This window comes from Olea europaea, chromosome 2 (genome assembly GCF_002742605.1).
Source record: "Olea europaea var. sylvestris chromosome 2, O_europaea_v1, whole genome shotgun sequence".
Classification (NCBI taxonomy): Eukaryota; Viridiplantae; Streptophyta; class Magnoliopsida; order Lamiales; family Oleaceae; genus Olea; species Olea europaea.
Genome location: NC_036238.1, coordinates 30323500 through 30339194, shown reverse-complemented (window position 1 = coordinate 30339194; position 15695 = coordinate 30323500). Strand labels below are relative to the sequence as shown.

The 15695-nt window shown below is 33.0% G+C and overlaps 2 protein-coding genes across 2 annotated transcripts; both read right to left on the bottom strand.

The window, feature by feature from the left end:
• Nucleotides 1-304: 304 nt before the first annotated feature.
• LOC111376509 (transcription factor ORG2-like) lies at nt 305-2199 on the bottom strand. The gene is made up of 3 exons (XM_022999474.1): nt 1868-2199; nt 1076-1435; nt 305-625 (listed from the first exon to the last, which is right to left on the bottom strand). Exons 1-3 carry the CDS (start codon nt 2150-2152, stop codon nt 539-541), a joined length of 732 nt encoding a protein of 243 aa, XP_022855242.1. The 5' UTR covers nt 2153-2199; the 3' UTR covers nt 305-538.
• Nucleotides 2200-8535: 6336 nt separating this feature from the next.
• Nucleotides 8536-15439, bottom strand: LOC111370575 (haloacid dehalogenase-like hydrolase domain-containing protein 3). Its single transcript, XM_022992352.1, has 6 exons — nt 14964-15439; nt 13796-13902; nt 12522-12630; nt 10037-10198; nt 9775-9948; nt 8536-8751 (listed from the first exon to the last, which is right to left on the bottom strand). The coding sequence occupies exons 1-6, from the start codon at nt 15279-15281 to the stop codon at nt 8722-8724; spliced, it is 900 nt and encodes a 299-aa protein (XP_022848120.1). The 5' UTR covers nt 15282-15439; the 3' UTR covers nt 8536-8721.
• Nucleotides 15440-15695: the final 256 nt, after the last annotated feature.

Genomic DNA, 15695 nt, shown 5'->3' with positions numbered 1-15695 from the left:
GATTAATAGTAGATAATCCTCTCTATCTTACTCAAATACGATTAAAAATAGAAAAATACTCTAAAGCCTAAAGGTCAACAATCCATTTTTCTTTTTCAATTGTTTGAAATGGAGTACAAAGTGACAGTTTAATTGAAAAGGTGGCAATTTCCATCTAATGAGGGCCAATTTGCACCAAAAATACAAGTTTGGAAACCTAAAAGCCAGAAAAATTTGATCAAGAACCCGTGAGCTTTATTCATGAAAATTTAGGCACAGCGGTTGCAAGTTTCCCTTAGTTAAATCAATATTTACTCTTGGAAGATGCATCAAAATAATCTAATATATCGAATGTGTTTGACGCATAGTAATAAACTTTCTTTTTCTTCTTTAATATCTTACAAACAAATCTTTAATCTATTGTATTAGTGAAGCCAGCATTCGTAAGAGACCAAATAAAAAATGTAGATAAACACGGTTCATCTAGAAGCTCCTATATATTCTATATGTCCACTCTTTACCTTAGTCCACACAAAATCTCCAATTATAGAAGTATACTTTAAACAATAATTTGGTCCCTCTTCTCATACAATGACAAGATCTTTTCCTTTAATATTTCGACGTCAATGGCTTGACTTCCTTGTACCTGTTGAATCCAAACCAACAAGAAGATAGAAATATTAGAGATTATACAGATAAATGAAGTGGGTGAATGTTACTTTCTTGGTCTTTTTGGGGTAGGGTTTATAAACTTTGAGAGTTTGTGGGCTATTTTTTTTCTTTATTTATCAAAAAAGCCAACGTGCTGTACCTTGTCGATAGAGCTAAAAAAGGAAGGAAAAAAATTTAAAATTTTGTTTATTGTAGTGCACAGTTCTCTTCAAACCTCATATATAAATGGCTGATTAAAGAATCGTTGTCATGGTTCAACCCAATTCTACCTCTATCTTCTTTCAGTATCTAAGGCACCAAACTATGCCTTAATTTCGTTCTAAAATTTAAATCAATGGCATGAATTTTCTACTCCATTCAATCAATCACTATGAAGATCAAATGATATCTTATATACTCGAGCTTTAGAAAATATTATAAGTACCTGAAGATGCAAATTGTAGAAAACCCTTCCATCGAAAGATTCAAAACTAGATGCGTTCAATACGAGAATTCCTTCCTGCTCCAGTTCCAATAGAGCTTCAGAGAACGAACCCTTTTTGGTCTTCATCTTCGATAATTGAATCACTACATCTCTATCACCTATTCGATTAGCTGAAACGGCTAGTATTGAGCTCTGATGATCCGCTGTTCTTCTTTGCTTCCTATGTTGAATAGAATTTTCTTGCTTGGAAATCTTCGCTACAAGGTTTTCCTTTTTTTCGAGTAGTCTTTCGACTTCTTTCTGCAGCTCTGGTATGTATTTCAGCACTCGGGACACTGTCGAAGGGATGCTTAATTTCTTCTGCAAAGAAAATTTTATTCAATAGTTAATTAAATCTATATATTTATATAGATTCACAATCTATATATTTATATTAGTCCTTTGTAAGTGTATATAACATAATTTGTTATTTGTTGATAGCATCCAAAATTAAAATATACACAATCTGATACCTAATTCCCTAACCGTAATTAGTTTATAAAATGTATTTCTTGAAAGAAAAATGCTGAAAGATCTAAAATAATGACCTAATTTTTCAAGCCATCTCTCTAAATGATTAAAATTTCAAATGATGTCGTATCAGAAAATTTTCTTGGGTTCGAGTCTCATCATTACTCAATTATGAAAATTATGCATGGGTAATGAATAATTAATCTCAGTATCTTTTTCTAAAACCTTAAGCTCTTGGCCGAGTTAGCTCAAATAAATTAGTTTAAAAAACACAGATGTTACCCTTTGATCTGCGACCGGAAGCAGTGACCGAAGAGTAGAATACTGCGTATTAATTCTTTTCCGGCGATCACGTTCGCTTGCATTATGGTTGAGCTTCTTTACCATCTTCAAATCTCCATCAAAATACAAAGATTCAGTACTGTTTCCAGCTTGTATCTGAGATGAAGGACAATGAAGAATATCAATGGAGTCTGACGTTTCTATTCTTTCTCTATACAAAATTTCCTGTTCATGGCTCATTGGGTCCTCCAAAAGCGACCCGAAATTCGATAAGTAAGGGCACATTTTCAGCAGTTTTGAGTCACAAATTTGGATTGGAACTTGGGACTTTGTTTGATAATTAAATGCAGTTTATTAGCTAATCATAATTCATAAGGAGTATTTACATATACTAACTAGATAGTTGATCTCATCGTGTACATCAGCATACATATAAAACATAAATTGTATATTTTTTATTTCTTTATTTCTTTGACAAGAGGCCATCAGCATCAACTAATTGCAATATAAATAGATTTTTAATTTTTTTTGTTCTGTAAATAGAAAATATTTCCTGGATAGTATATAAATGAGGAATTTAGTATCAAACAAAATTTTTTATATAAGTTTTGTTTTCTCTTTTATCGTTTTCTTTGCAAAAAATACTTTTTTAAATGAACATGATAATATGTGCATGGCTATTGAATACTAATTCTGTAATTTCTGCAGCCCTAAAAATGTTGAAAACATAATTAATAAGCTATTATTACTCAATCAAGAAATAAAGAAAAGTTAAAATCTTATTTCTAATGTGTATCTTGTTGAACCTGAGTTGAGAAAAACCTAGGTTTCGATAAGTTAAAGTCTTATTTATCTATATAGCATGATTAAGTTTAAACATCTTAATACTGAAAGCATCTTGATGTATTAGAATCAACACAACTCGATTAAACAAAATAATATTATAAAAGTAAACGATCACAAACCCGGAGAAATTTCAAAGGAGAAAAGGTCAGACCATCTCATTAATTAAATTTAAACTTAATTATGAAATTCAAACACCTCCATATACAATCAATTGCAACCCCATAGGCCAATATAGATTTAGCTATTTTTCAATAAATTATTCTTGAAAGACATTGATGACAGCTGAGGTTATTCTTTTTTCCTATCAGGAAATAATTAATCAATTATTTGTTTAAGAACACACGCAGACTGCAAGGAAACCCCGTGATAAATATAATTTACTGATGAACTAATTTAATAATAAGATTTTAATATAAGGCATGCACGAGCTCAAGTTAGTTTTGTCACACATTTGCTCGAGCAAAGTGTTACCAAGTCACGTGAAAACACGCATTTTTTAGCTTATAAGCAAGCTACACGTCAGTCATTGGAATATATATTTTACAATATAAAATTGAATAAAAAAAAAATTTCTCTTCATTTGGCAAAGTTTATAAATAATTTATAAGTGTTCAAATTTTATATTCAATCATACATTTTAATGAACTCACACATACTGTCCATTTATCCTTCTTTCATTTTTTTTTTTTTTATTATTTATAAATTCTTCCCAAACCAAAATGTGTGCATATACACTATGATAATAATATGATACTAGGTATTTAAGTAGTTTTCATCAAATAGTCATACTTTACTTTGAACAAGGTTTATGTACAAAATTTTTCGAGTGTGTTCGACATTAACATTAAAATGCAAAATCGAAAATAAAAATATAGAATTATCTATTATTCGTATGATATTCTCTTGTTAATAGATTTGGGATACATTCTTGGGGTCACGGCACTCTATGTCAAGTGGATCATTATGTTTTAATATTGTGTAAATTGAATTGGATCACTATATTTTAATCAATTTTATGTCTAAAACACTTACGTCACTTTTTATCTACATATTTCTAAGAATTCACAAATATTAATCACTTATTCACCACTCAAGTTATTAACTTAGGTAACTCCATTCAAGTCCGTCACATAGACTAATTTCACATACTAACGTTAAGGTCATTTAACATGGTCGTAAAAAATGATCGAAAAAAATTAATTCGATTAAAAAATCTATAATTTAATTTGTTTTTGGTCCACAAGTTTAATGTGCAAAACAAAGAATAGGGGTGGAGAGAATTTAGCCGAGTGTTATCAATGGGAAACGAAAGTAAAAGTATACTTATTACTTGAAGTTGTTTAATGACAAATTGTTGAAAAAAATAGTAAATAGCTCACTTTTAGCAATATTTTCGGTGGGACTCGTTGGTTCAATTTGGAATATCAAAGTTGATCCGTATTTTCCTCTGTAAGAACATCAAAATCATAAATAAAGTTGAGGTGAATGAAAAATTGGAGCTCAAAGATGACCATTGAAAGATGGTTTAAGTGGGAAAATTGCATTAATCCAACATAGGAAAAATATGAAAACAAGAACCACTTTAAATATGGTTGCACAATGGAAGGGTGTAATCATGTGTAGCATAGAGGCTCTCTCCACGTGCGCGCACGGACCAAAATTGCATTCGGACCTTGAATTTGTGTGCGAGTGCGACCTGCATATATGAATATCGAACCAAACGAAGCAAAAATTGGCCCGTTTGGAGTGTCCACGTTTTGTAATTTTTTTACTTTCTCCAACTGACTTTTGAGTTTTCAAAAACTGTCAAAACTCCAACAGAAACTGAAGTGGCTCCAATGTTTATTGCTAGAGTTAATGGCACATGGCGGATTTATTTTATATATTAAATCTCATAATTTTTTCGGCAATTCCAGCATACTCGAAAATACAGGAGAAAAAAGAAACGGTGTCTGCATACACAAATATAGTCTGCATACTGTATAATTTTTCTGTCTATAGACGTAATCTCAGTTCCTATCCAAAGTCGTGGTGGTGATATTGTTCAGACGCTAAATCAGTTCGCCAAAGTAGTTTCTGCGGTGCTCAGATTCTACTGGTTTTACTATTGTATCCTGGGAAACAGACGCTCGGATTAGACCTCAAGCACTTACGGTGAGGGGGTGAATCTGTTTTAAGGAAACTATGTTCGCACGGACCTCGGGTTGAAGATTTATTTATTTTTTACAATTCACATATTTATTTATTTAGCGATTTACTTATTTGCAGTTTAATCTTATGCTTCATAGATTTTTCAGTTTATTTTGTTATATGTGCTTCATATAATTTTACAGTTTATTATCTGTATGTCGAAATTTTTTTTAAAGAAAATTAATTAATTTAATAACATTCGGTTTTGTAGTTGTCCAAACGGTACTTATTTATCTAGTTGATGGCACGACTGTCAGCACATATACGCCACTTTCCATCCTTCTTTGGCACTAGAAGGACAGATACTGTAAACGGACTCATACTCTCCCTTATGAACCATTTCCACAATAGCTCTTCAATTTGCTCCTTCAAAATCTCATTCTCCTTTGGACTAATTCGGTAATGAGGCCAATTTGAAAGGCTAGCTCCAGGTACCAAATCAATCTAGTGCTGAATATTCCTCATATGAGGTAATTCATTCAACAATTCATCGGAAGCTAGGTCTTCAAATTCTGTCAATATTTCTTGCACCTTAGATGGAACACCCTCATCTTCCTTATTTACTGTAAAAGGCTCACTAACTACAACTGGATAAAAGCAATCAGATTCTTTTACAGACTCTGTAATCTCCTTCTTATTGTTTGTAAGGGTAAGAAAACTCTCAGTTCGTTGATGAGTAGACTTCTTCGCCTATTTGAGAGGAACCATAGCGATGTTATGAGTGCCCCATGAAAAGAGTACTATATTATCACGTCCTTTGAGAGTTGATTCCACATCAAATTGTTAGGGACGACCAAATAAGATATGGCAAGCATCTATATCTATGACATCATACATAACTTCGTCCTTATAATGCTTACCAATGGAAACAAGTACTTTGCAAGTTTCAGCAACTTAAACAGAAAGACCTCTCTCTACCCGACCAAGTGAATAAGGTTTAGGATGGCTCTCAATTGATAGTTTCAACAAATTCACCAACTTTTTTCGACACAAAGTTTTCACAACTTTCATTGTCCACAATCACTTCACACACTTTATTCTTGATAGAACAAAGCGAACGGAAGATGCAATGACGTTGTCTCTCTTCCTTAGGTGATAAAAGGATTCGTTGCAGTACCAAAGTGAGCCTTTCTACTCCTTCCTCCACAGCAAACTCTACTCCTGCGTACTCATCTTCCACTTCAGTATCTTTCTTCTCCTCTATTGCCTCCAACTCTATCAAATTGACATGCTTCCTCTCAGGACAGTTATTGGAACGATTTCTAGGCTCTTAGCATCTATAACAAATTTCTCCCGTGGGCTTAGAATACAAATTTGCATTCTGAGATGCACCTCGAGTCTAACCTCTGTTTTTAGATCTACCACTGTTGTCAACATTACTCCTGTTAAGATTGACTGGCCTTGTTGTGGGGAGTTTCCTCTGTCTGAAGGGGCAGATGCTGATGTTTCGATAGGTAAGGGCCTCCTATATTAAACTATTCTCTTAGCAGATTCCATTATCTCCACTTTCATCGCCATGTTGATGGCTTCCTATAATGTTAAAATATTCTGCATCCCAATTTTATCTTGAATGGCCACTTTCAAGTCACTGGTATACCTAGCTACCCTCTGATTTTCAGATTATGACAGATTATTTTGCTCCGATAATCGCATAAATTCATTGGTCTAGTCTGATAATGTATGATTGCCATGTGTGCATCCCAGGTACATACGATATAAAATATGTTCATAGTCTGCAGGTAAAAATCAATCCATCAAAGACTGCTTCATCTTTCTCCAAGTTCGAATCTAACTCTTTCCCTATCTCCGTCGAGTATTCTATAATTGATCCCACCATACTGCTGCCATAGATGTCAAAGGGAATGCCACCATCTTAACCATCTTGTCCTTTGAGACATCTGTAATTTCAAAGAATCTCTCAAACTCTACCAATCAATTCAAGAAGTCATCGATCTTCATGTTTCCAAAGAATAGAGGAATGTCGGCTTTAATCTGATAATCTTCAAAAGTATTTCGATTTTGATGATTAAGATGACCCGGTGGTACTTCGATCTCCTCCTCCGACTCTGATTCATTGTCTTCTACTATACACCTTTTATTATTTTCTCTCTAAACTACGGCTCAGCCATCCGCTCATTATTGATTGCCCGTTGGTCATTCTGCCCATTGTTTTTCAGCACCCCATAGAAGCAATTGACAATTTTTTTCGATCTGAGTAGTGAAATTGTCAATCCGTACGTCAAGTCGTCGATTTGTTGCATCTAAATCTGCTCTAGAAACCAGTACGTCACCTGTTTTATGAATCAAAATATATTGAGACAGGGGAGCCAGCTCTGATGCCACTTGACGCTGCGAAAAAAAGGAATTCAAGCGAAAAACTTGAAATCACGAAATTCGGAATCCACTAAATTAAAGAGAATAAACTTCATGAATTTTATTAATGAATGATAATAAAAAAATAAAGTAATCACTTATTTATAAGGGTTTACATGGAAACGTAGTTTAAAACAACTAAAAGTAATAAAAACAAAGTATAAACAAACTAAGATGTTCATCTCGTCGTTCTCTTTTCAAAATGTTCTTATGGGTTCAAGCCGAAATTAAGATGTTCTATTTCCACTAATATTTTTTTTCAATATGACCAATATGTCCTACATCAAATAATTACATAGACTCCAAAAGTGAAGAAAGCAAGGACTCATTCCTTCTGATTTTCAAGGATACATCATTGGTGCTCGGTGGATCCATCCACGAGATCAACTATTTTTTCAAATCACGAAGGATTTCTTTTCCTTTTTCTTTTTTTCTCTTCTGGATTTTTTTCTTTATTTATCCATGGTTTAGTTTTATGTTTTTTAATGATAACTATTGATTAATGCCTTTATTTAACCGTGTGAACCATAATATAATTTTCAACTTGATTTTGATATTGATATTTTTGTTATAGTACATGTGAAATTCATCTTTAACCTAACTACGCTGAGTTAGTATATACTTAAATTCAAATTTTCATAAATTGGATTGAGTTAGTAATATATGAAAATTCAACTTTGGATAAATTCGAGTGATACATGCAAGATGTTCGTAAAAATGTAAATACAAATATGAGAAAGAAAAAAGTGACATGTTATGTCTTTTTTTCTTTTTTCTTTTTTTCTTTTTTTTAATGTGGAATTCTTTTGGATCAATTAAAAAAGGGTGTCGCTAGAGTAAGATGGAGGCTATCAGCCTCCCTATTGCAATAGCAAAACCCATTAAAAATATGCATACATATTTGTGAATATTCAAATATGAACGTTAAGGAAATTTTAGTTGTGATTAGTTTTAAGAATATTTACCTAATACACTTTTTATTTTATTTATTTATTTATTTATTTATTTAATTTCGCAGTTGGCCTAATTTCCCCTGAATTATAAACATTTTCTCTATAATAAATAATTGATAAAATGTGTATGCTGTGTAATTTCCACATGTAGTTTTTACAAGCCATCTGGTCCAATCCAACATGGGCTGGGCCTCTACTAAATATCGGGTGTATTAGTACTGTTAACGGGTCGGGCTACAGCCCCACGTGATTTATCTTAATATTTGAAGATTTCAAATACCAACTTATCAGCACCAAAACCATAGAAGTGTAGCAAAGAAAAACCAGAAAATCATCAATCTTTAACTAAAGGGAAAATAGCCTTTTTGGTCTCTCTCACACAGATGACACCACAAGGAGAATATATACAATGGGGTTCGGGAGAGAGAGAAACAAGTAGCCTTTTATACAATGAAAGCATTCTACTACCGATGATAATCCAATAATTTTCATTCAGACATCGACTCCTATTCTTTGAGCAACCTGCACCGAAAATGTAATGGATCAACTTAACTATGACATTAGTACAACAATCTTCATTGTAAGAGAGTACTATAGAAAGTCGAACAATAGAGCAATTTGTACACTTCAAATGGTTGAGGAAGTGAAAGAACAGAATAAGGAAAAAGAGAGAGAAACTTATTCTCAAATCATAGGTTCCATTATGATAAATCTCAAAGAAAGACAGACGTGAAGAGGTGAAAAGAACTTCACCTCAAATTCAACGTCGTCGTCTTATTTCAAAATTATAAAACTGCTACTCCAATCATTCTCTTAATCTAGAGTTCCTACTATACAGACATTGCCCCACTGCTATTTACCAAAATTGCACACAAATGATTCTAGTTTATGGAAGGGCCCCAATCGCACACAGATAGATTGATCTAATCCAAAACATTTTGCCCACCTAGTGGGAGGTTGAATATGATATTTTCATTCCTAATCTTATCCATTCTAATATGGCCACACATTCTCGTTTATGCTACATTCACCTTATGGACATTTTGTCCTTCAAAGATTTCCACTCGTGCAAATCACAATTAAAATTCGAGGGACTATTAGCCAACTCAACTACAAGTGACCAAAGTTAAGCTAGTTACTTCCTTAGTGTGGTATCTCCTTTGCTCCCACAAGTTATATAGGTGAAGTGTCCCAAACTAAATGCTATGAGAGCCGCTATTAAGCCTCAGTTTGGATACAACTTTATAAGTGGTTTATAAATTCAGTCAAAGTGAAAAATTAATTTCAAACATTTATAACTACTGATCTTTATTATCCACACATTTTGTGGGACCCACTACTATTCTTGTTTATAGATCATTTATAAATTTGCCAAAACGGAGGCTAAATTGTCAGACTAAGAAAGTATGTTTTGGGTGGAACAATGCAATGTAGGTAAATCATCGTAATTTATTTCATTGTTAGACTATTAGCGCTTTACTTATCTGCATTTAGGAGAAAGACAAAGGAATTGGTGTAGAAAGTCTTCACACAATTCATTATTACCTCTTTGAAGGAGTTAACATCACTTCCCCAAAGCCAAGCATCACAGCCTGCATCTCTGGCACCCCAGACGTCATTTCTCCGATCATCCCCAACATGTACAGCATCCTCGGGTTCTACTCCTAGTAACTCGCAAGCTTTCAAAAATATTGTCGGATTTGGCTTCTCTGCTTCAACCTGTTTTAAATATGAATGGATATCATAAACAAGTATAACGAGAGACGGAGCAAAGTTAGTAAAAAATGAAAACAAACATTGCACTTACTTCTGCCGACACTGCCATTGCGTTGAACCAGTGATCACACTTCAGAGTTCTCAATAAGGGCCTTAATCGTGTATCGAAGTTCGAAACAACAGCCACTTTTACACCTGCTTTCCTAAGGGCCTCGAATACTTTCCCAGCATCTGGATCACAAAGGTGCCAAGCCTGTCGAAGAAACAAGCAATGTATCAAGTGTAAGATAATGAGCATGTCCAGCTATGCTTAGGAGTTTACCTACAAATAAATAAGTTTAGAAACAGATAATATTTTTGTTGATTAAAGTTGAAATAAGTAAATTACTTGTTTTGATGGTATGGAAAGAGTTATTTTCAAAATAAATAACTTTCTGACCTAGAAGTAAGAAAAAAGGTTATACATCCAAACATATTCGATATTACTTGATATAAAGTGTACCATTTCGATCTCACCATACTCAATATGTAAATGCATGAACTAAAATGGCCACAGTAAAGAACTCAGGAAAGGTGAGGTCTGCTTATCATGTCTAGATAACTTAGGGGTTGTTCTCTTTGTTTTTAGTTTTTAGTTTTGAATTCATTTTGGAATTTGTGTTTTGAGTGTCCATTTTGATATTGCTAAGAACGCATTCTTTTTGTCATTTTGAAAAATTGTTTTCAAAAATAAAAAATAAAAAAAAATGAAAAAAGCGTTTACTTTCTAATTTAGAAAAACTGAAAACTAATTTTATATATATATATAAAATATTGATGAGTTTGTTTCACTCAAGAATTTTGCACAATTTTAGCTTGATTATTGCTAGATCTTGTGAGTATAGAACGTTTTTTTATGTGTTTGTCAGTGTTGTTTTGAATATTAGGAAAGGCAATGCAAAAAAAGTTACTAAAGTGGACGAAGAAGCCAAAAATAAAAAATTTGGTGCAGAAAGGAAGCAGCCTAAGCGCTACGAAATGTGAAAAAAATGAAGAATTGAAGCAAATAAGGTAGCACCCATAGCGCCCAGGCGCTGCGGGTGATTTCTCGCTGCACTGACTCCTAGCGCTTAGGCGCTGCGTCGGGGTCGTCTAGGGTGCCTTTTTAGGTCGTTTTGAAGTCAATAAAAACTCTACTTTCCACACAAATGAGAGGCCACCTATAAATACAATTTTCTCCCACTTTTGAAGGGAATTCACACATTAAGAGGCAAAAGAACATAATTGGAGAATCAAAAGAGGAATTCAAATGAGGAAAACATGATGCAATTGAAGGTTTAACGCATTGATTGGAAGATGAAGGAAATCTTGGTATAAGAATTCTAATTTTTCTTTTACATCTTTAATACAAATTCGATGATGTATTCTAAGACAATTGATTGTTTTTCTTCTTTCATTATGAATAGTTAAATTCATTGTTAGGGCGAATAATATAACCAATTGGGATCCTTTACATTTTCTTATTAAGATTTTTAATTTTTACTGTTTTATGTGTTGATTTTATTATGAAGTGAATACATTAAATTAATTGATCAATAATTTAATGATTTTGTGAATCCTTTACGAATAGAGATATGAGTTTAGGATTTAGACCATATAGTAAAATCCGATAAATTGGTATAATGAGTAGAGATACTTATGCCAATTATTGTGGTCATAATTGAATTCCTAAGATGAAGAACTCGTTTAATTAAATGGATCTGCATAGAGATATGGAATTTAATAGTTAAATAGGCTCAATAAGATCTCGAGAGGGATAAATTGAATATAATAGAAAAATTCAACCGAACACTACATTAGAGAAGAATCTTGAGTTAAGATGTAAATGTGATCAATAGATGAAATTATTCTGCCCTAATGTCTTTTCATAATTTGATTTCCAAACCAATCATGTGTACATTCATTAAGTTTCTCGCTTTTAGATAAAAAAAAATCAAATCCTACAAGTTTTTGTTTCAATCAAATAGTGGTTAAAGAAAAATTGAATTAAGTGCTAAAACATAGTCCTTGTGGGATCGACAACCCGAACTATATATATAGTTCTAAGAAAAATAAAAGCGACCCGCCGTTGTGTTTAAGGCATTGAATTCCATGCCGGTAACCTGAGTTCAAATCTCAGCCACCCACCAATTTATTTGAAAATTTTTGTACTTTAATATAAAAAGAAAATTCCTTTGTATTGAATTGCGGTGAAACGGAATCGAACCATGACCTTTAGAAAATTAGTGACTCAACCCAGTTATCACGCTATTGGCAAAACTGGTTGCTTTTTGCGTTTTTGAAGTTTTGGCTTGGTCTAACTGGAAATAGCCAAAACGACTTTTTTGGCGTTTTCCGTTTTCTTTATAAATTTTAAACGTGTTTTTATTGTTTTCGAAAATTAAAAACTGAAAAATGGTCTGAAAATAGCAAAGAGAACGAGCCCTTAGTTTTCGAAGAAACTAATAAGTGGTCAATTTTACAGATTTATAAGAATAAAAGTGCCATCCTTGGCTACCTTTAAAAAAGTGACACTTATAGGTGCCGACTAAACTTACCTTTTCAGTCGTATAATAGTTATACAACTCCTCAAAGAACTGAGAATCCGAACAGCCAGTTGAAGAACTGACAATGTATTGCCAGAATGGTCTCCCATCATTAACGTATCTGCAATTTAATAAGCTGTATCCTCAGTATTGCTATAACATAATTTCTAATAAATAATAATGCCAACAAAGACAGCAACTAAATATGGTTCCATTAAATTTAAGTCAGCTACTTAATATTATTTAGCCATTCCATTTGGTTCATTGCTAGTTCTACACGAAAATTACCATTAACAATCATGGGACAGAAAAAACTATATTATCGACGTTGTAGATCAATTACAAGGACCAACATTAATAAGATGTATGGGAATTATACACATTTGGATAAGAAATTCTATATAGAAAGCATCCATTGTTTAGCTGAAACGAAATGGCTTGAGAGAGAGAAATAAAATAGCAGTTATTACAGTTTCATACAGGTTTTGTTAAATCATGGGATTGAATATTTGACTATGGTAACAGCTAAACGATAGCAACTGTATAATTTAATTATGCAAGGTGGGATAAACTTAAGACAGTTAAAAATTTTATAACTGAAAGTTTAAAGCACAAAGAATGATACAATATCAACAAATATAAATTTCATTGATCTTTTCAAAAGCAGTATAATGTAATATGAATTATGTGAAAACGTATATGCAAGTACAATAACATTATCGATAAAGAATAAAATGTACTATGCATTTTCTCCGGATTTTCCTGAATCGGGTAATAAAATGGGATGTTTTATTTTAATCATATTAAAAAGTCATATATTAGACATAAACCTAAAAAAGGAATTCTGCAGATTGAATGAACCAGTCCCTTGAACCTCCATTTGACTTCCCCAACAAAGAAAAACGAAATAAGAAAGCAGATAAAGACCTAATAGGAAACTATCTCGCACGACATAACTACTGTTTCTAAAATTCGAGAGTTTTCCAGGCAAATGGCATCAGAAGAATATTGATTATTTCATTGTCGATGAAAAGCAATTATCTAAAACCTGCACGCTATCAGTTTCACTTTTAGTTAATATATTAAGATCAACTTTAACTTCAAAGAAACACGTAGTGAGCATTGAGGCAGAAGTGGAAACAAGTTGACTTCAGAATAACAACAATAAGACCGAAACAGAATCTGACTAATGGCTGTTTTTATAACATCCTAATCATTCAATGTTTGTTTTATCTAACGTAAATGAGCACAAGCAGCCATAAAATGAACAACAACAGAATATTCACCTGAGGCGAGATCGACCCCAAGGCTGCTCATATGCCCTTCTGTATCTATTTAATATCTCATCTTCGGAATACTCCACTCCATATTTTTCACCAATTTGCCGATAAATCTTCATCAAAAGAATAAGCAAGCATGGGAAAACACCTTGAGATCCAACAGAGACAATGTACAGGAGAAGTCGAAAAACCCAACAGAAAAGAAATTTAAATGCATAGAACACTCAGATAATTTGCTAATGAAAAGGAAACTAAGGAGACTTAAGAAGAGGAACACCCGTCAGATAAATAGGCACAACGCGTGGGAAATGTTATGTTTACATGTGTATTTTTAGTTTTGTATCCGAAAAGCAAGAGTTCTTACATAAAACAACAAATAAACAAAAAGAAGAAGAAACAAACATAATGATTCTCAGCATAATGAATAATTAAATGTAAAGCAACATCCAAAGAATAATTTTCCGCATTATTAGAAAGATAATCCCCAACCACCCCCAAAAAAAACCCAAAAAGAAAAAGATAAAGGAAGATCCTTTGAATAGTTCAAGAAAAGTGAAGCAAATGCAGCCACCCCACTCCGAACCTAAAAAAGGGAAGATCTTTGGAATAGTTGAAAAGGGAGGAAAAGAAAAAGTGGAAACATAGTCTCAAAAAATCCCAAACCAGTTGTTTTAAAAAATCAAATTATCAAGGAGCGAGTGAAATTTAGAAGTTGTGTTCTGTATCAAAAACAAAAAACCGAACCAAAAACAAAACACTGGTTCAAATCTTGGAACCTAAATGTTACTAATTTCTTCCAATTCTACACTTGTGTAGTAACACATACAGACACACATAAGAAAATATTAAGCATGAACCAGCAAATAACCAAAAATGTAAACAGTTAAAGAATTAAAAATTGGGTCATTTTGCATCAAAAAATAAAATTTAGGCATGACTCTGGCATTCAGAAGGCTATTTTTTTTCCATGTATAACATGCATGAGAATATAACATATAAATATCAACAAATAAAAAAATATATAGATAATCAGAAAAGGAAAGAAAGTGGATTCACGTAGTAATAAATTAACAACAACAAAAAAAAAACACTTAATTAATAGCTTATAATTACTATAGAAAGAAATCATATAATCCAAATAGAAAATTGTGTGTGTGTCGAAGAAGCAGAGAACCTGAGCCATGGGCTGGGAAGGAACAACAAGAGTGCCCACTGCATCAACAAGAAGGGCCTTATGGGTCAAGCCACCATACAGATTCCTCCGATAATCTTCATATTCCCTCACCAACCCGAATAATTTAGACTCGTTTTCCTCCTCGGGAACAACAGCCGCCGCAGCCCAGGTCGAGGAAAACGAAGATGATGATCCAAAATTCCTAAACTGATCGACCCGGAAACACTTTCCGGATCCACATGCAAATGCAAAACTCGGCATTTTGGAGAAAGTAGGAGTAATTAACAGTTTACTGATCTTGGTTCTCGTTAAAGCCATTTTTTTCAAATAATTGAAAAATCCACGTTCTTATGTGAAATTTCCAGAAATTATGTGAAAAAACAACATTTTTTATGTCAAGATTTTTGCATTTGTGTGAGTGCTATGGAATTTGCTGCGGTGGCTACTGGGGGGAAGGAGCCAAAAGCGATGAAGGTGAAGTTGGAGAAATAATGTGGCAGTGGATTATTATGAAAATGCCCTTCTGGGTAGCATGTTATTACCGTTTTACCCCTAATAGGGACTTATTATTAAAGAAATTTTTGTTGGCAGCCCTTTAACTTATACATCGGCTTATATTGATCACTTAAGGTCGGTTTTATACTAATCACTTAACTTCAATTTGTCTCGTTTCAATCAATCAACTACACTTTCTTTCAATTCACCATTCTGTCAATAATCAAGACCAAAATT